Source organism: Stigmatopora nigra, chromosome 10, assembly GCF_051989575.1.
Source record: "Stigmatopora nigra isolate UIUO_SnigA chromosome 10, RoL_Snig_1.1, whole genome shotgun sequence".
In the NCBI taxonomy this organism is placed as follows: Eukaryota; Metazoa; Chordata; class Actinopteri; order Syngnathiformes; family Syngnathidae; genus Stigmatopora; species Stigmatopora nigra.
The window spans coordinates 11710958-11731284 of record NC_135517.1 but is presented as its reverse complement, the minus strand read 5'-3'; the positions used below and the strand labels follow the sequence as shown (position 1 = coordinate 11731284).

Genomic DNA, 20327 nt, shown 5'->3' with positions numbered 1-20327 from the left:
GCAATATATTAATTACATTGTGCAATATTTTAGAATTTACCTTGCCAGGACATGACCTTTTATATTTTTATATTACCCATTTATGTTTTTACTTGGAAAACACACTTTGTGGAGTAGCACCACCAATTTTGTTTAACGCAGCCTTCCATAATGACAATAAAGGCTTTTGATTTGATTTAATTTGATATTTCAGAAAGACAGAAATCTCTCAAGACCACCTCTTTAAAAAACCTAATCATCAGTTCTACAAGACACTTACAAAGAGCTTATAAAGAAATATTATCTGAGTGAGTGAGTCATCTGGAAGTAAAACCTACATGATATATACTTATCTAAAAATAAAACAGGAAAAAGCTCAAGCGAAAAAGAGCAAAACATCAAACCTGATAATGAACGTGGACACAGCAAGTCAGTCGGTGGCATCTGGCTAACAGTTCTGCGTGATGACATTTAAATATCAGCGTGTAGTCATTTTAGAGAGAACAATTGAACTGTCTTTATACCGAAGATTTGTGTTCCAGTGGCGGGCGCTCTGACCTGGAACCACTGTCAGTGGCTTTCGATGCTAGAAATGAAATACCTGTGTTTATCATTTATCTTCAGTATAGTATTACATACTGTACTGTACTCACCTGTGAAGCCAGCATGGCTCGTGTCGGGGGAGGCCTCGTCTAGCGAATCACTCTTTTGTGGCATCGAGGCTGACGCATTTTCCTGCACGAAAGAGAAGAAACACAGGTGAAATTAACACAGGCTTTGTACGACTCATTGTTATTCATGCCTGTATACTGGGCACTAAAGTCTTGCAGTATTTTTCAGTGTTTTTGTACAAAAAAAAGGTTGAAAGAGTCATTTGTTTAGCAAAATGGTCCACTGGGTTTTTCCTAGTGTTGCATCCAATGGGCACACATTCCACCAGGCACTCACCAACCCCGTATCGTACTCATCGTCGGCTTCGTGCTCCTCCACGACACTGGCGAAGCTGCTGGCATTAGATGAGGAACGGGAAAGATCCTGAGCTTCTGGGATTGACGGCGCTCTGCAACACATGACCAAGCTACACGGCCTACGTGACTATGACCTCTCATGAGACCCCCATTTAGCTAAGATCTGTTGTTCTTTGTTAAAATGAGGAAATACCTGTTCTTTGCAGGGGCAAACTCAGGAGAGCTGTGATTGGACGAGTTGTCCGATCTAATTTCCTGGGAGATGGGGCCGCTGTCGGATATCCTTTGGGTACACGGTGACACGTCCCGACTGTGGGGAGACAGTGTAAATTGAAACATAATTGGACGTCTAGCCCCATACACTTGAAATTGCAGATGTTGAGTGAGATTTTTGTATTTATGTCAGATTTTATGCTGAAAATGGCAACAAATTAACAGCATATTCATTCATTTCAATGGAAGAAAGATCTCCGTACCTCCTCTCTTGGACTTCCTGGATGTTCTCGATTCCAATGGCACTGCTCCGCCGGGAACTGAAGGGTCCGGACTTTTTCCTCGTAGGGCTTTTCCCGGGAATAATCAGCGACTACCACGTGGGGGAAGGACACGGTCAGACACACTCAAAGTAAACATAAATAATATTATGGTGTGAGTATATATTTGACTCTCTGTATAGAAAATGTTATCAGTTTTATCGGGAGCGCCAAAGAAAAACACTTTTAGGATGCAAAAAAAGCTACAAGTAGCTGTCAAAGCACAACATTACACAGGAGTTACATTAGCTGCAGCAATAAAAAGAAGAGAAAAGACTTGATAAGAAGGGAGAAAGGAACATGAACCTCTTCTATTGTTCCTATTCCTATGGCGCTGCCTCGCCGGCTGTATTTACCGGGACTTTTCCCCGGGACGAGCAATGACTGAGGGACACAAAGGTTGCACGGGACGGGAGAGAAGAAAACAGGTGGCAGGTTGAAAGATAAAAAATCATGTAACATTGGAGGTTCTCATGCATACGAAACATAAACATACAAGCATTATGATCATTCAATAGCAACAATTACCATTATTATTATTTGTTTTAGCAATGTAAAAACATGCACAATATAGTGAGGCAACAAGCACAATCTAGTCAATGTCACATGCAGCAGCACACACAGGAGAAAGGGAGTCTGGGTAGTCAGACAGCCGCGTTTCGATCATTATTCCCTGTTCTTAAAACCTGTTTTGAAATATGACAGTGTCGCACAATAAGGTTGGCAGGATGACATTATAAAAAAAAGTAGAAATAAAAAACAACGGAACTAGAAGGTGGCAGGTTTTGATTTGAAATCTGTTGGACTCATAAGGAAGAATTAAATGTCAGGGTTCTGCCTTATTTCAAATGTCTAAATTCTATACCTTTTTCTGGACTTTAATAAGAATGACTGAATCACCTTGTAGATATTGCGTATGTTGTTGAAGTTGATTTGATATAATATAACAATGAACACGTTAACAAATAAAAAAAACTGGCCTTAATATAACCATGTCCCAAGGGTGGCATAGTAAGTTAGATTTCTTTCGCTTTATCCATTCAGGCAAAAACAAAAATGACGGAATGGTGGATTTTTCACTTCAAGAACTCTTTAAATTAGGTCACTTATATCTCAAGGCACCACTAACTATTTATGCACATTGTGTATACATCCTCTTAGATAAATGATGTTGAAATATTATTTCCCTTTTCTATTTGTAGTATTAAATGCAGTCGTTTTTTTTAAACAAAATTCATTTGACCCGTAGGATCAATATTTCTTAGCGCATCATTTAAAACAAACAAAGAAAATTATTTGAATATTTTCTCAATAGCTGCAATTTCTATTCTTTTCCAGAACCAGATAAGTGCAAAATCCCACATGTTTTCATTAAGGTTGGGCAAGTTGATGAACTGGGAAACTCCAAATTAACACACTAATTACCACAGTTAATCATTTTAATGATTTAATCGCATAGTAACATCTGAGCCACCAAAGAAGATGGCTTCATATGATCTTTAAAAGATTTAAATGAGAAAACTGTGCCTCAATACAAGACACAAGCTCGCATAAATTCAGAGTCCTGCCAATTCGAGTGGTGGGCCAAACATGCTGGCTTGCTTCCTATGTGCACAAATACCCAGCCAAAATTGCCACATCACTTCTATGTGAAAGGTCTTTTCTTTTTGCTGGTCAGCTTCAGAGCAAAAACGTAGTGGTTGTTTTGTATTGGTGGACGGACTGGTTATGTTAAGCTGTGATGACCATATGTAAAAGAACCCATAATTTTATTCGTAGCTATCTGCGTACTATATCTAAACCTTACTACTCACTAATGTCATGTTCAAGCTTGCACGATCTGAGAACAAGAAAATCCTTTGGAACAAGACCAAGAGAGAAACAAGCTTAGGCTAAGAAAAAAAACTCATGTTAAAGTTGCAGTAATTTACGGGGATAGTGGAATGTTAGTTTTAAATGTTTTTAGTTTGTTTTTTACTGCAATAATATTGATTTTCAACTTTTGGGAGTCGAGACTGAGTCAAGACCTTCAAAATGTGGTCTTGAGAGTTATATTTTTATATTACTTATGTTTTTACAGGGAAAAATGCACTTTGTGGGGTAGCACCACCAATTTTGTTATACGCAGCTGTGTATAATGACATTAAAGGCTTTTGATTTGATTTAAAACATAACTACTGTACATGCCATATAATTTAGGATTATAGATTGTTTGGATAATAACATCACCATTAATCACTGATTTTTAAAAAAAAAAGACAGTTGCCCAACCCTAAATGTCATGCTTTCCATATTAATTGAGGAACCCTGACATGTGGGAAAAGTAGTGTACTTGTAGTGTATCCTGCGCTTGAGCACAACACGCTACTTACAATGCCGGGCGTTTTGGGGCTCTCGGCCAGATTGTGGGTAAAGCTGCCACTGTGACTAGTGGAGACTGTGTTTGACTTCTTGTTACTGAGGCCCATGGCGTCCATTGACTGGCTTCTGCTGCGGATGACCCGCTATACAGAAAGAGATGAGGACACACCGTCAACCAAAGGGGGAAAATGATTGGCATCATTATGGCTTGCAGCATTGGGCGAGGGGATTCTTGGATACTTTCCATAGGAGCAAGTCCTGTGTGTGGGAAAGCCGGGGGTGAGCTTGTAGACACAGCGGCAGCTTACAGTGCTGCCTTCATTAGTGGAAATGTTTTTATTCTCTCAAAGTCATTAGTGGCAATGGCCATCCAATCTGTTTTGACTCTTATGATAACTGGCAGTGAATGAATTATAGATATGTGGGGTTTTTTAATCAGAAATATTTTTTGGGGAAAACCTGGAAACTGCTTCAACAATGCACAACATATCTTTATCTAAGTGTTCATCAGGCAGACAGAATCAGAGCTCCCGCCGCTACGATAGCGGCGGCTTGGACGCGCTCCCACGACCCAAATGGATGGATGGAGTGTGGCCAGTCGGGGCAGAGAGCCTCGGGTACATAATGTCAAAAAAAAGGAAAAAAAAAAAGAGAAGAAAGAAAGAAAAAAAAATACATCCGTCGCTAGCCAAGCGAGGAAATCGAGAACCACAGGCCTGGCCCTTTGAGATACAAAAGCCATTTTCTCCGCTTGGCTTTGTCAAGAACGAATACCCAGAATCCCAAAAGACATGGGAGGCAAAAAGCATCTGCAAACTTCCTCATTCTCACTCATGCAGTTGAGGTCGTGCCTTACAGGAGGCGGGGAGCAGTAAAGCGCTGTACCTTGAAGGATTCGAAGAAGCCGCCTCCTCCTCCACCACTTCCATTCTCCAGCTTGTCTTCATCCCCAACTAAGCCCATCATGGCCTGGCTGTTGATGTGGAGTTCTTCGTAAAGGGTCTCCAAAAGGGCTGAACGTGTACGCTCCTGAAAACCATGCAAATCTTCACAAATACTCTCTGGGCTAAAATCAGGATCGATAACACTGAACTAGCAATAGGAACTTGGTCTACCCATACATTTCACAGTAGTGAATGTAATGCATAAAGTCTTCTGTAATTTCAAGTGGAAGGGAGAGCGGGTCACAAAAGTTACTTTTGGACAATAGATTGTCTACATTCCCCTCCTTAAGACAGTTCTTTCTACTTTGAAAAGTAAAATATCAAGGACCTCGCCTCACCTCCAACTTGGCAAACTTCTCCGCCTTGTAGCAAGCATACTCAGCATTGATGAGCTTGGTGAAGAGAAACTCTCGAAGCTCTGGGCCCTAAAGAGTGACAATTATACTGAAATGGAAATGTACCCAGGGACTTTGGGTTTTCTCGTCAGCATGACGCCATTTTACTGACCTTTTTAAAGATGGCCGGGTCTGGCAGAGCTGGCCCGAAGAAGGGCACGTCATCTCTTGCTGTCACTGACACCTGATTGGGGGGTAGGTGACATCTAAAACAAGGCAGACCTTCAGAGACACACTCTCACGGGAGAAACAAACCTTGTAGGTGACATTTTCCGTACAAGCGTCCTCCACTTGGACCACTGCGTAGGCGTGAAGGAAGTTGGATTGGATCATGTCGGGGACGAAGGGCGTATTCTCATCTTGGAACACGATGGCCACAATGTCATTGCCTATGTGTCTCTTCCTCTGTAGCTGGAATTGGGACAAACACATTAATCTTACACTTATGAGAATTTCAATACAAGCCCAAAAGGCATTTGAGAACGAAACAAACCTGAACAGGAATACAAGCACTATTATAGGAGTCTTGACATTTTAAATAGCTTTAGGCTAAATTTATGAGCAAATGCAATTTTATGCCCCTACAATTTTGATCTAGGACATCATATTCTTGTTGAATTTGGCTCCCTTTAAATGAACTGTTTTCAATTGAAAGCAACATCAGAGGCTGAAAAAGGAACAAATTGTAGAACAGTGGCAGCCTCATCAGCGGTGACTTTATTGGCTGTCATCTTTCATTTGTACATATGCACATGATGCGGCCATGCGAAAAACACGTGTCTCATTTTCTCCACGCAGATGAGAGCGCCTGGAACGGCGAGTGCGGAATTGGACAAAGACGTGTAGCGTCCTCCCAAAGTTGTCATTAGAAAAGAGCAGACTGCCACCAAGGCCGAACATTGCCAATTTGGATTGGCGCCTTCCTGCATAATATGCAATGTGTTCTCAGTGTTTTAAAAGGCAAAAGGAAAGAACCCAAATGTGATAATTTCTCACATCCAGTCATATAAAGCAAATAAATAATCCACTACACTTTTGTCTTGTCCCTGTTCCCACAGCGAGGCAACTTTGTCAATTTCACCCTGTCCTTTGCTTCAACAGCAGTGTATAAATAATGTAGTAGTTTTTAAATCTATATACATTTGAGAACCAATGCCCGAAAAGAATATCAGAAAAAAAAGTAATAGGATCTTTGCTCTTCTCTCTCTTACATTTTCTCCCCCCCACAAAAATTCGGTCCATGTGACATATCCTCCCATTTGATAACAGAGTGGAGCGTTACCATGGCAACAAACTTCCAAAGCACCAAGGTGGGAACATGTTACATGAAGAACACCAGTACATAACAGAAATCCCATTACACTGCGGGTCAACCCAATGTGTCATTTACTAAATAGTGTGGCAGTACCTGCTGTGAATCTCCCTCGGTGTAAGGCAGCTTAGTGGAGACGTGGAACATGATCTCCTTGCCGTGAAAGCTGGTGTAAACCGATTCTGTCCCTGTTTGTCCGTGCGTGACGTCGAGGCCTCCTCGAAATCTGGGAAGTCACAATGGAACGAGTCAGGTATTGATGCCAGGCACAAGAATCCGTTACAGGGTAAATATAGGTTGTAAATTGTTTTGGCTTTGGTTTAGTCATGGCTAAGCAATTGTAAACCATTCTTATTTACTCACATCATACTGTATTTTGATGCTCTGAGGAAAATGGCACATGATTTGAAATTTGGCCTAAAATAGTGTATTCAATTCCCCATATTTTTTTCTCTGTGCAATTTCCCACATTTGCCCTTCATTCCATTTGATTAAGGGTTTATTTATAGGTGATGGATAATCGATAGCAAAGTAAAGAAAGGCCAGTAATGTGCTCAAGTGCTCTAAACAGAGCTGAAAATAGCCACAAAAAGGTCTCCTATTGTTGGGTGGAAACTGCAGATGAAGTGATGATACTATCATATTTTGCAGATTATATTGTGAAATGATACACGTGTGATAATTGCTGTATTTCACCTTGGCCTTCAGCACTTAGTAGTGAACTTTCTAGCAGCCTTGAAAGGAGCATGAGGTTAAATGTCTTTGCATTTAGTTAATGGAGTAATAAACATTAGCAGTCAAAGCAAAGTGATCAATAATTTGCGTGGGTGGGAGAAGCTATTGAACGGTGGTAAGCATTAAATTTCAACCTCAGGACTTGCAGATATCATTCAATTTGATGGTTGCTTAAAATGAAATCTGTTCAAAATCAGCTTTTGACACCCATCTGACAATGGTGCCAAAGATAAATAGAAATGGATTATTTAATAATGAAATTACAAATAAAAAAAATTAGACTAGACCCGTTTTGCTTCATAAACAGGAAAAAGACGGACTTTACAAAGCTTAAACTCACCCTTTAAAATCATGCAGCTCAACTTTTTGGCCGAGAAACTCCAAGAACTCAACGAAAGCCGGACTTTCGTCCATGTTCCCAAAGACTTCCTCCTCTGTGGTCTGCAAAAATCAACACAAGATCATCAAGAACACCAGTTAAGAGCAGAGAGGCCTCTTTGAGGGGGAAAAATGGTGAAAAGCACTTGCCTGACCAAACTTTTGATAAATAACGCCAAACTTGAAATTGTTGTTGATCACGTGCTCATCAAAGGTGACAATGAGCCGTGACGCCTATGGAGGAGATGATGGAATCCATCAAACAAGACATTATTTCATAGTCTCAACATTTAAGGAGTCACAGGTAAAATATTCTGTGGACCTTAAAAGATCTGTTAATCTGTCCTACTAATCTGTTTGGCATGCAAAGACTTGTCTTTTTGGAAAAGACTTACCTTTGGGTAGAGAACTGGATAAAAACGATCCACGTTTACTTCTTCACATACAAGCTGCAACAAACAAAAAAACAATTTGGATTAGAAAATATAAAAATATTCGTGTTAAATATATATATATGAGTTTTCTTACCTTAGCCATTTGTACAACATTGGGGAACTCTGTGAGGCAGGAAATGGGGATGACATCATGGTAGGTTCTTAACCTGGAGCTGAAAGTTAACGACTAAATATTAAAATGGAATTACATAATCTTCTGTCTGGTCAAAATGACATCAATGAGATCAAAGGTTGATGTAAAAAAAAAAAATCAAAAGTCAGTATAATAATATGTATTAAAAACTGGATGACATTTGTGTTAAATGCAAGTGCAGTCCTAATTTCACGATGTTTTACCAACTGAGCAAGTACAATTTATTTTATGGTTTCTACAGGATTCAATGAAAAGTTATCAAGGCCACAAAGTTCTCTACAGCACAAAAATACAAAAAAAAAATCATGGAGTGGGATTCAAATCCATGATTCTTAATTTATCACCTCCCTCAGTTAGAACTAAAGAACAAAATAATGATGTAGGCCGAGTGACTGTAGGATTGCATCATCTACTTTACAAGGCCGTTAAAACAAAGGCAACGTTTTTTTTCATATGTGGAGTAGAAAGTCAAAAGAATTCATCATATGAGTGAGTTGCGGGGGCGCTGGTTCGCAAAAGTACGATCATTATTTGGGCACAATGTGGTAGTTGAGTCACATTTAAGTCAACAACTCATGCCGAAGGGCTCGTGTTGGGTTCTTTTTTTTTAAAACCTATTTAACTTTTCTCATTTAAAGACTGTGTGGAGAGTGAGTCCAAGTCAGGCTGTCATTCCACAAATAATATTTGTAATATATGTTGATTTAAATAAATGTTCTGACGGTTACGCGAGATAGAAGTGGAAAAAAATGAACTGTAAAATAACTGTTGGGTATGGGCTGATATTTTGGCAATCATAAACTGAATCTGAATTGCTAAACCTGAATTAGAAATGCTTGACTTGAATAGGTAAATATGAAACTGCATCTGAATAACGTAATTTGCAAATCATTATTCTGTTCAGCTCATAGGTTGGGAGAAGAGAAAATAACATTTTAAGGGATACTGCAGATTTCTTTGGTACTTTTTTCCTCTTTTTATTTAGATTTTTCATGTTTAATATTTTGTGTGTAGATCAGTTGAAATTTAAAGGATGGCAAGAACAATGTCTTCAAATTCTGGAATGACTGGAATACCTAATTTCCCTGTTGTGGGATCAATAAAATATATACCATATGAAATATACCAATGAGTTTGACTATATTGCGCTTCTGACACTTAGCTAATGCTTTAGCAAGATAGACACTAGATAATTTTGTTACTAATGATATCTCCGAAGAGTGTCCCTCAAATTATTAAAGTTCCATAATAACGTTCATAAATGCCCTGCAACAAAAGCAGCCGGAAATCCCATCTCTTGAAGGGCGAATTAATGTGGACAGTCAGCTAACAGCTTGTGGTTGGTCAGACCAAGACGGGGCCATTCTCCCCGCAGCAGTACCCTTTATGACCAATTATATCCAGAGAATGAGTTTTTGAAACGAATCGGCCAATGGACACCAAAACCGCTGCGTTTCCTCTGTGTCATTATCAATGTCTTTTGACCCAAGTTTGAGCACGGGGGGATGAATTTCACACCAAGTCACCTGAGCAATCTTTTTTCCCAAGTTTGGCAGTTATTATTTTATGTTCTAGTCTTGAAGAGACATAAAAGAGTCGACAAAAGCAATGATTAATTGACGTGTCCAGAGTTGTAGCTATTAAAAAGTACTATGAGTGGACGTACCGCAACATCAAGCGCAGATGCTCCTGATCCCCGATGACGTCGTACTTTAATGAGAAGACCAAGTTGCCCAGGGCGGCGTCCATGGTGTAGTAATTAAAGTGCTCCTGGGTGAAAACAGGCAGAAGGTTTTGTCATGCATGCATGACCTGAAAAGGGATACTTCAGTGAGGGAGGCTATGATCACAAATAGAGAGGATCTTCAGAATAATCACATTTCAAGTCGAGCACATAATTATCATTTAGTGCTGTTCATCTCATCTCATTTTCTGAACCGGGGTGCTGGAGCCAATCCCAGATGACTTCAAACCCGAGGCGGTGAACACTCTGAATTGGTGGTCAGCCAATCGCAGGGCACAAGGAGACAAACAACCATCCACGCTCACACTCATACCTAATGGGCAATAGTCCAATCGGCCAATCGGCCTACCATGCATGTTTTTGGAATGTGGTGGGAAACCAGAGTACCCGGAGAAAACCCATTCAGGCCCGAGGTAAACATGCAAACTCTACACAAGTGGATCAACCAGGATTTGAACCCAGGTCCCCCACTGTGATGCCGACGCGTTAACTTTGGTATATTCTGAGAAAGTTTCTTATTTGTATAGCATAAAGTTAGCTCACTTTGCCCATGAACTGTTTCCTGTAGATCTTGGCGGTACTGTTGGTTTCGAGCTTGACATAAGAGGCAGGGCATAGTGGTTGCTCTGCTTCCGGTGTCACTCGAAGCTTGTGATTGGTCCCCTCAATCCAGTAACCTCCAAACTGGGGCAGCAGGATGAGTGGGAATGGGCTACTACGACCAAGAACCTGTGGTGGACGATAAGGATGAAGCCAGGAAAATATCAGTTGACTTTGCCAGAGACAAATGATGCATTTTATTTCCCCGTACCTCATGAACGCTGGGATAAGGGATGTAGTCCTCTTCTGTCTGTAGAGACGGAAATCAATGTGAGTCAAATCAACTAAAAGATGCTTCATGTCAAAAACTTACACGAAGCACCATCGCATCGGCACTCGACAATTATGCCGCTTGACGTTTTTCAGGGTCCCTTGTCTCACCTCTGCAAACATGATGCGGATCACTAAATGCAAGATTTTCCTTTCTAATGCAAAGACATCCTTAATCAGCTTCTAGTCTCTCATTCGAATCCAATGGAGTCATTTGAAAAATGCTTTTAATGAGTGAGAAACTAGTTAAGGCATTCCTTACTTTAGCATACATGACTGAACATTCATTTCACTACTTGTAAAGTTTCATCTTCAATATTACTCATTTATTCTGGTGTCGGTGATAATGCATGTCTGCCCGTCGGTTTTAAAGTTCAAGGAGAGATTGAAGAAAATTGTGCAACTGCAATGGGCTTTGTGAGTCCTGTATTCCAGCCCTCTACATCTTTAATTGCAAGATTAAGGTCAAACTACAAGGGCACCCGCAATGTTTATGTAAGAACCCAGTTCCCAGAATTTGTAATAAAGTTTTACGATTGGCAAATAGCCGCCACATTTCTTAATGTCAATAAAGCTGAAGGTAGTATCTCCATAACTACGACAACAATAATGATGATATATCATAGGAGATAGGACAACACTTTTTCTTTCCATTACAAAATAAAACAATGAAAAGTTGACATCAGCAGACTCTGTCAACTAAGTATCATGTAATTAGAACATATACATTTAATACAATGCTGTTTAAAAAAAATGAGCCCATTTCTTAGGAGACTCCCTGAGCAACTTTAATTGGAGTTTTTAAAGACAAATGACTTTGAGGTAGGTGCTTGCAGCTGTTTACCCTGATTGCAGAGTTTGTTCAAGACTTGGCTACAAAATCTGTTAAGCACCAGTGGTTTGGTTCAAATCTCATTTAGTACATGAAGTTCCACAGAATTCTATTTTAGGTTCTTGCTCCTCTGATTGGATATAGTGCCACTCGACTTCAGATTGAGATTTACTGGAACACATAAAAGGGAGTACAAATCCTATTTTCTGGCTTCACTCCTTTAGCTGCAAGTGCACTTGAAATTTCATTTCAACTTTCTGCCTTTAGTGGTCAAATGTTAAAACATCGAAACACCTGAGCCCCTCAAAAGGCAAAAGGAAGTACCTTGTGTCTCCCATTCCAAAAATATATCCCATCATTTGCCTACTTCTCTGGTTTCATTTCTTCCCTCTGAGGTTTCTGACAGTTTTCAACTTATGTTCAGCTTTTTCACATTGACAAAAAAAAAACCTGTGCAGAGCCAATGTTGAATTCCAGATTCATAACGTTATCTAGTATGGCAGGTCAGGTATAGTTACAGCCAGTGAGCACACTTAAAAAGCCCATTTTACAGCTAATAAAGGAAAAGGTTCATCCTACATATAACATCCATCCTGGATGTGTTTCCGTATTGTGCTCAGTGAAGTGATGGAGGATTTGTTACTCACTTTCAGGGGCGGAGGGAGGGGGCATCTCTGCTCGTCCATCCTGCAACCCTGCAGACAGGATGAAGAGCATCAAATGTGAAGTGAACAGGTGATAAAAAGACTACTGAAGCAGCTTTCAAATACACAAGCTCAACAGAAGCATTTTTTTAGAGATGTCACAGTCATTCAAAACGTAGCAGGAAGGTGTCAGATTAATCTTTGTTGCCTGTGACTCATGATCCCGTTACGTAAAGCCAATCTAATGCCTGGAGAGGAGGTAAAAGATGCTACCAAATAAGATAAACAAAGGGGGAAATGCCAAACTCCAGAAGTCATTACGTATAACTGCTGCTTTGGACTGAAAAGTGCCAGGAAGGGATTTCTCTCTATTGTAGCTATTCTTATTCTGCTGAATAGTTCCCAAAAGCCTAGAGTATGTCTTGGGAGTAGGAAGGAGGGAAAAAAAACTGTGCCGATCAGTAAACTCTTTGTGTGGAATGCCCACAGCGGGACTTGGAATGCAACAAAAGTTGATGTTGATCTTTTTGGACATTGGAAAATATGAAAAAAGGGAATAGAGGATGCTGTGAATAGAGGAACAAAAAAACAAAAATATATGAAACCACTATATGCAATGCTCAAGTTCTCCGAGAGAGGTTTTCTATTCATGGCTCCAACACTCACATTTGTCATTGGTTATGATTTAAAATCGGAGGCAGTAAGAAAGTAAAGAAATCTGGCTATTAATATTTGTATTATTTCATGTAATCCTGTCCTTTCATACCTGGCCCACATTAGGAATACACAATCATGGTTTCTCAACAAATTTGAACCCTTTTCAAACCATTTCTATTAACAACACAGACATTAAAATGTTCCCCTGTTGTGGTATTTAGTTTTGCGTAAAAAAAATAACTTGAATTTTCACACTTAATTGCATTTCATACATGATTGCGATATGAAAGAAAAGCAAAAAGGTGGTATTGGCAATACACATAAAGTGGAAACTGCGAGTTACAGTGATACATATGTTAGAGCTGCAGGTTGTTTGGAATACTAAAAGAGCAGAAAGTGTAGACTAGTGCATCAAGGGAAGGATAAATTGCAATTCAGGTGTGAAATTCAGAGAAAGGCGTTTGATTATTGCTAGCGGAAGCGTCGGGGTTCAGCTGGCGAATGGCCACTTACAGTACCTGCATCCTCTCGATCATGGCAAACAGGTCCGAGCTCTGAATTGGGGAGGGAGATAGTTGACACAAAACAGTTTTAGACTTGTATTTACATTATGACGCCCTTGTCTTCACTCAACCTTTATTATGGTCTCGAGGTGCTTAGGCCTGTTTGGAAAATTCTTTTCAGTCATTTTTCAGTCCATTTTTGAAGTAACTTTTCTAAGAATGTAATTGAAGAAGCTGATCTGACATCGATTAAAATAGGCGAAGTTTACATTGAAGAAGTTTAAAGTCTTTACTCCATAGTGACAAATGTATATGACGGAAATTTTGTTAAACTATGTGAAATAACTCTGTACCAAGAATATAGTACTTGCTAAGAAATGCAGACAAAACCACTACGAAATACAGGTGAGTTTTATGACTTTTGTGAAATGATTTTGTCATAATTAAGGCAATCCTACACATTCATAGACGATCACACACCTTAAATATATGAACACGAATGCCTGCATGCACTTTATGCACATTAAATTAGCTCCGACCTTAGGAGCCGAGTGCATCTGGCCCGCCGCTTGTTGCGTACTCAAGCCGATTTGTTCACCATGTAACACAAGCGGACTGAAATGCCAGACTGATGTTTCCACATGACGTCTTAAATTTACTAAGGGCCATTGCAGGGGCTTGTCAAACACACATGCACACAGACTGCATGCACCCCTAGTGTTTTTAGACCCTGTCATTGGTTCATGCCCATAAAGGAAAATGACATCAGTATGAATGGATTTTAGATTATATAAGACTGAGACAGAACCATCAGTGTCAAATGAACACATTGATTGAATCCACCTATCAGATTCAGAAGTAATTTAAGTAAATGTTTTGTAATGTTTTTGTTTGATGGTGTGCCATATTTTCCCGTTTCATTAAAGGCTGTACGGCAAAGTATTAATATTTTGCCACGCTGACATTTTGCGTCAACCCGCGACCCATATTTTGGACCTCGGGACGACCTCTACAAGCCACCTCGCAATCTCTCATGCTCCAGTAACCAATGAACCACAAGCACCTGCTCTCTCCCCGCAGGAGGTCGGACGAAACAAGATCTAAAACGTCTCATCTGGATTCAGCGGTGTCTTTCGACCTTTGAGTGGGCGAGTGCAGAAAAGATACTCACATCACTAAGACATCTTCGTTTCAGCAAAGGTCTGCGAGGGGCGCTGTGGAGCAGCGCGTATGAGAAGGTGTTTGCCATCATCTTGGCGCAAAGATGTCAAGTGCAATGAGTCTGACAGTCAGAAAAAAATAAACAAATAACGGGGGAAAGTTGAGTCGCAGGAGTGTGTTGGCGTGCCAGCCGTAAGAAGTTGGCGTTAAAATGCGAGGACGGGATTCTACTTCCTCTTTTTTTACAGCATATGTATTTGTACAGCAGGAAATTGAGTAAAATGAGGAAGAACATGCACCCACCAATCCACGCTTCCCCTTTTTCTTTAATCACAGTATAGGAAGATTCATCTTCCTCTCAGCAGCAAACACAAAGGGGACCTCTTAAAATGAAAGGTGTCTCTCAAACCTAATTAACAAAACATCGTTTCATTTAGCCCGATGTTAGAGTATTTACATGCTGATTTCATGCAAAGTGTAATTGCACAGTGGGAAAACACTTTAATGCTCCACTTTAAAAATGCGCCTGGCGCTGACCTTGATTAGGCCTAAGTGTTTTTTTTCCAACTTATTTATTCATTTCAATTAAATCTGATCCCAAGTGTTTTGTTTTTTAAAAGTTTGAAAACACATTAATTCAGTAAAACTCAGAAACCTTGTGGAACCTTTTGTAAAACTGCATGGAACTGTCCAATCCACCCTTTTTGCTTTATAATTACAAATTCAATGAATATTAGCAAAGGGAATGGCTCAACTCAAATGTAATTTTATTACTATTTCAAAAGCTTTAACCATAGTGCCAATGTAGCCTTCAGAATCCTACTTTATTGACTTCTGGGTAGGTCTGTATAGGTATACTTATGCATCAAGACCAGAGATTTTGCAATGGGAAGACAAAAGGTGCAAATATTAACTCATCGGCTGCCATTGAAGGAGTTCCAGCCCACTTATTAATGTCACAAACTGAGATAATCTGTATGTATTAACACAAATAGTAAAATTAGGGGAAAAATATAATGCAAACTTGTTTGTTTACAAATAGGAACGGCTCTAAGATTGAACCCTGCGGAATACATTAACCAGTTTCAGTCTGCAGAAGCTCCCACCTTGTGGACTCCCCGTGTGTGGCTCCAGTTTTTTTACCTAGTTCTACAATGTCTTCTGTGTCTGTGCTTGCTACCGTCTTGATACTGCAACCAAGAAATTTCCAGAATACGGGATGAAATAAAGTTATAACCTAACCTAACCTAACCTAAAAGGAATGAAGGAAAATATATCTTAATTTGAGAAGTGCACTTGTGTTCAAACAGCTTGACTTTACAGTGCTTCATTCAAATGTAAGTTCCTTGCGTCAAAACCATTGCATGCAAGAATTCTACAAAAGATCATAAATATCCATGAACTACAGCCACATAGCTCCACCAGTTCATTAAGTCTGCAGCTTGGAAAACTTGCAAATAATTTGCATCCGAGGAAATGACTGACTCAGCTCCACCCTCACTACCTCGCTGATGCTTTCAGGGTTATTCTCGTCGTCAAATAGAACCCAGACATCAAAGAAAGGCAATCAATGGTCGTAGAGCTCTGAATGAATCCACAGGGCTACATTTGCCAAGTTAATTGACTCAGAGGACAACTCTTAAACAGGTGGCCACCAGAAACAGTTCATTAAAACCAGTCTTGTAATTCCACTGCAGTGAAAACTGACAAAAGAAACTTAAAAATCAAGTTGGTTTTTCCAAACCTCAATGTCAACCCTATTGTTAAATAGCTCTCTGAGTTCCTTTTAAGTGTCGGTGTCTTTAGAGAAACAATGTCTTTGTTGGGTCCAGCTCAATTTAGGGATCAAAAGTGTTTTTATTCAAGAGCAAGCAGCAGAAAGGCCTTTCATCGCTTTAGACGGTGAAACTTTGATTTAAAAAGACGGACTGGATTTAAGAACAGCAATCACACATAACACAGACATCCACATAAACCTCCACATAGAGACAGCAAACCAGTTGCTTTTTAAACCATTCAATTCTTAATTTGTTGATTTCAATTTACCCGGGGTGCCATTATAATTGGGGATAATCAGAGTGACTTCCTAGACAGCCCGAGTATTTTCCGTCATTATTTCGATGCATTCCTAATGGAACAAGGCAGAAATAATATGCATGGGATACTTTGGCTCCAAGAGCCGGATGTCTATATTTGTCTCCCAAGTCTTTGACAGAGTGCGCAGACCCTGTCAGACACTACGAGTGTCTGCCAAATCCGCTTACAGGAGCTGAGGTGAGGGGCATTCACACCATCTTTCACCCGAACGTAATAACTCCGGGCTAGAATGGCAATGACTCAGAGAAAAACCTGAATTTGAGCTAAAAAAACAACAACAGACTTATGGAAAGACAAAAAAAAGTTCTTTTTAAAGAATGTTTTTGAACATTAAGACAATAATATACATCCAGATTACTAAAGAATAAAAAAGAAATGCAGATTATTTTCTTTCCTGCTGAAAGAAGACAATTTATTGTTACATTTCATATTTACATAACCATGATGCTCAAGAGCTGCGGGTAAAATGGTTTTGCTGTTCCCAAAACAGCTGTCAGGATATGAATTAATACTATTAAATCCATGATTATGTTTACCGACATTTTCAAGAGCTTACACTTTAGAAAGTGCAATTTCTAGTATGCCAACAATTGACAGGTGCATGCTTTTAGTCATTTATTCATATTTATTTGTAATTTCCACACTGTGAAGAGTGCTTGATTATCACCATCTGGCTTCATCTATCTGTATCTATCAAAGAATATAGTCCTGTCTTTTCTATCAAGAAAAATGGTGGCTACTTTGTGTTTCTAGCCACTTTATATCCTTTTCTTTCTGGTAATTATCTTGGTCTGATGGCAATGTGATAAACATTCCAAACAATAAAAAGTTAAACTGAAAAATAAAGTGAAACTGCTGTCTAAATTGTAGTTTTTTGGGGGTAGAAATCTTTAGATACAATACAGTTTTACCTCAAAAATAATTCAGAAACTGGAGAATGACCCCAAAAGTAACCCACAAAAAACAGCCAGTTTAATGAATACAAATTAACTGCTTTTCTCTGAAGTTCTTCTCATACCAACTCAATACTATGTATGCAAAAACAGAAATATGTGCACCAAATGTCTGAGCACCAAAAAAAATTCCAACAAACCTAATAAAAGCATTAAAAATGCTTGTTAGTTTTTGTGAATTCAATTTCCTGGCTGTGATTGATGAAATCCCAGAATGTCCTCCCGGGTTCTTACCTGCGAGATAGCGGGAAGAGGTAGCAGTGGACTGGTATATTGAAGTGAGCGCTCTACTTCATCAGGAATGCGAGGGATCCTTCCATCGTGCTTCCTGTGAGCAGAGGAGGAAAGATTAGGACCATTTGAGTCTTGATAAGTCATACTTAAGATGCTACAAACTGCAATTTCCTGTGAAATGGCCCAGTAGATTGTCACCTGAAACAGAGGATGTCAGAGAAGTAAAAGAACTCTGCGGTAGGTTTTAGTTTATGTAGTGGTTCACATAGTAGTTTGTGCCCGGGGCAGAAGAGATATTTTAACACATTGTATTTATTATAGTGGTGTTCAGATTGATTAATATTACTGACATTGCTCCATATTGACTGTGATGAGCGCAGACATGAGTTCTAGAAGACCTAATGGGTCAGGAACTAGATGTTTTGATCATTTGCCAGCTGTGGCATCCTCACCCCATTATTGATTTTCTTGCCTTTGATCACAGAAATGGAAACGATCATATTTTTTTTGGACTCCATCATAGATAACCACCCTCTGTTTGGATTCATGTTTTATTCATAAGCAAGTTGAAAAATCCCCCAGTGGTAACAAGTGAAATAAATTAAACACTCACAGGCATCACAGCACTTTTTAACTGGATCCAATTGGACATTTTGATTGTTTTCCCCCCTACACATCCACAAAGTTTGCTTTTATTTTTTTAATCAAAAACTTTAGGATCTCGGTGTCAAATGGAGGCAGAACTTTTGAATGAGATTACCAACTTCTCCTTTATTTTTCCTTGTGTTTCAGTGTGGGTGTCTGAAACAGGCAACCCAAACAATATTACGTGACGCTTTGTCTCACACGTCAGTCACTGGCTCGATGTGGCGACCCATCTGTCCGCACATTCTGTGCACAAACTGGCAGCAGAGGGCAGGGTTTCCAAATGACAGCAGGGAACAACCAAACCAATTGGATTTTCATATTTCCACCATTCTGTTGTTTTGGCACATGAAAACCAGGATAAAATGGGAGGTTTTAACAGATTAGACTGGAACGCTACACAAAAGGGTTCAATGAAAATCTCCCTTCATCCTTATTACTATTACTAGCACCATGTTCCATCCATTGGGACGCATTTCCGTTGCACATAATTATAATCAATTGAATTTTTTTGATTTAATCTTGCCGAAGAAAGCCAGTCCCAATCCACTGTTCAGAGCTGCCCAAATGTCACCCTGAAGGCTGTAAGCATTTGCATGTTTATACTGTCAGCACACTTGTTGTACAAGGAAGATAATGGGATCAAGCCAATCATAATACATTTAATCTCTCGGTCTAGCCCAATACCTGATGTGAAAATGCTATTCGGAGACAAAGAGGAATAAAATGGAAGATTAAGAACTGTATATTCCATTCACTTGGAGTAATAATAAGCAATAGGCTAATAATTGTAACAGTGAAGGGTCAAGGAGCACCGTGTCCATGTCTTTTTGACCACACTATATGCAGTCTTTCCATTAGCCAACAATGACACAACACTAAAAAGTGCTAGGCTGGAGGAAGATAGGAAACTTGAAGGCTCCGTAATGGATAAATCACAGTCATAATCATCAACTAATTACCCACCGGCACCAAAACAAATCTGGTCACAATTCTGACGCCGTCACAGATGTGGCAAGCACTCCTAAAGGGAATTATCTAATTACTTGGATGAATATGATGGCAGCCATTAAGTCCAAATGGATGCTGTAACAAGGGGCTTTTGTGCTAAAAACCCAATAGAAGAGAGAATTGTCATGCAAGCTTTTTGTGATGAAATACAAAGATGGCAAATTAATTCAACTCTATGCAGGTAGCGAAAATGAAACCAGGAAATTGCTGTGTATTAAAAAGTTGAGGGAAATCAGGTAGTTACCCTATAGTCGCAAATGGGGGGAAAAAACAACTTTCCCGGTTAAAAGAGGATTTCAGCGCCGATTTAGCCCTCTTTAATATGATGTTAAATTAACTTAATACTTAATAATTCCACAGCTAACGCCAAAAAAAACCTACTTTTGTCTCATGAATTTATTGGCAAGTCGAGATAGTTATATTTATGTTGAAATCTGCTCAAATATAGTGAGTTCTTTCTGCACCATTTAACAATAATGGCAAAAATTAGGTGTTTATCTTAAATAGGCTTTGTTAAAAAGGGGGCTAAAATTGCCATTTGAAGCCAAACGGCAACCATCCTGTGTTGTAATTGGATTTTTATTTTGGGACAATTTTCTCAAATAAACATGCTTTCTAAATTTGCACAAAAAAAGCCAAGATAGAAAAAAAAACACATGATTGGTGCCAAGCAGCTCAATCGTACATCTTCAATGGCCGTGTGTCTGACCAATGAAGCCATCCGGACATTATTTTTCACATTTGGAATATTATCCACTGCTACGCACACATGCATCCGTCTTG

General features: G+C 39.4%; 1 protein-coding gene across 17 annotated transcripts in view; it reads right to left on the bottom strand.

Annotated features, from left to right (window-relative positions):
- Positions 1-20327, bottom strand: part of rap1gapb (RAP1 GTPase activating protein b) — a 56458-nt gene that overhangs the window by 1748 nt on the left and 34383 nt on the right. For 4 of the 17 annotated variants that reach the window (XM_077725358.1, XM_077725357.1, XM_077725356.1 and 1 more), the window contains 24 exons: positions 17889-17982; positions 14615-14725; positions 13459-13494; positions 12287-12334; positions 10749-10787; positions 10481-10666; positions 9860-9963; positions 8134-8212; positions 8001-8054; positions 7756-7839; positions 7568-7668; positions 6589-6718; positions 5436-5591; positions 5293-5364; positions 5124-5210; positions 4727-4870; positions 3853-3984; positions 1787-1864; positions 1424-1533; positions 1141-1257; positions 928-1066; positions 633-714; positions 504-565; positions 384-436 (listed from right to left, as the gene is read on the bottom strand). In XM_077725358.1, the coding sequence (XP_077581484.1) occupies positions 428-436; positions 504-565; positions 633-714; positions 928-1066; positions 1141-1257; positions 1424-1533; positions 1787-1864; positions 3853-3984; positions 4727-4870; positions 5124-5210; positions 5293-5364; positions 5436-5591; positions 6589-6718; positions 7568-7668; positions 7756-7839; positions 8001-8054; positions 8134-8212; positions 9860-9963; positions 10481-10666; positions 10749-10787; positions 12287-12334; positions 13459-13494; positions 14615-14695 (2130 nt within the window). In that variant the 5' untranslated portion in view covers positions 14696-14725; positions 17889-17982 and the 3' untranslated portion in view covers positions 384-427. Of the gene's footprint in view, positions 1-383; positions 437-503; positions 566-632; positions 715-927; positions 1067-1140; positions 1258-1423; positions 1534-1786; positions 1865-3852; positions 3985-4726; positions 4871-5123; positions 5211-5292; positions 5365-5435; positions 5592-6588; positions 6719-7567; positions 7669-7755; positions 7840-8000; positions 8055-8133; positions 8213-9859; positions 9964-10480; positions 10667-10748; positions 10788-12286; positions 12335-13458; positions 13495-14614; positions 14726-17888; positions 17983-20327 lie in introns of those variants that run through there. The other 13 variants (XR_013327506.1, XR_013327507.1, XM_077725351.1 and 10 more) reach the window with 9 other exon arrangements.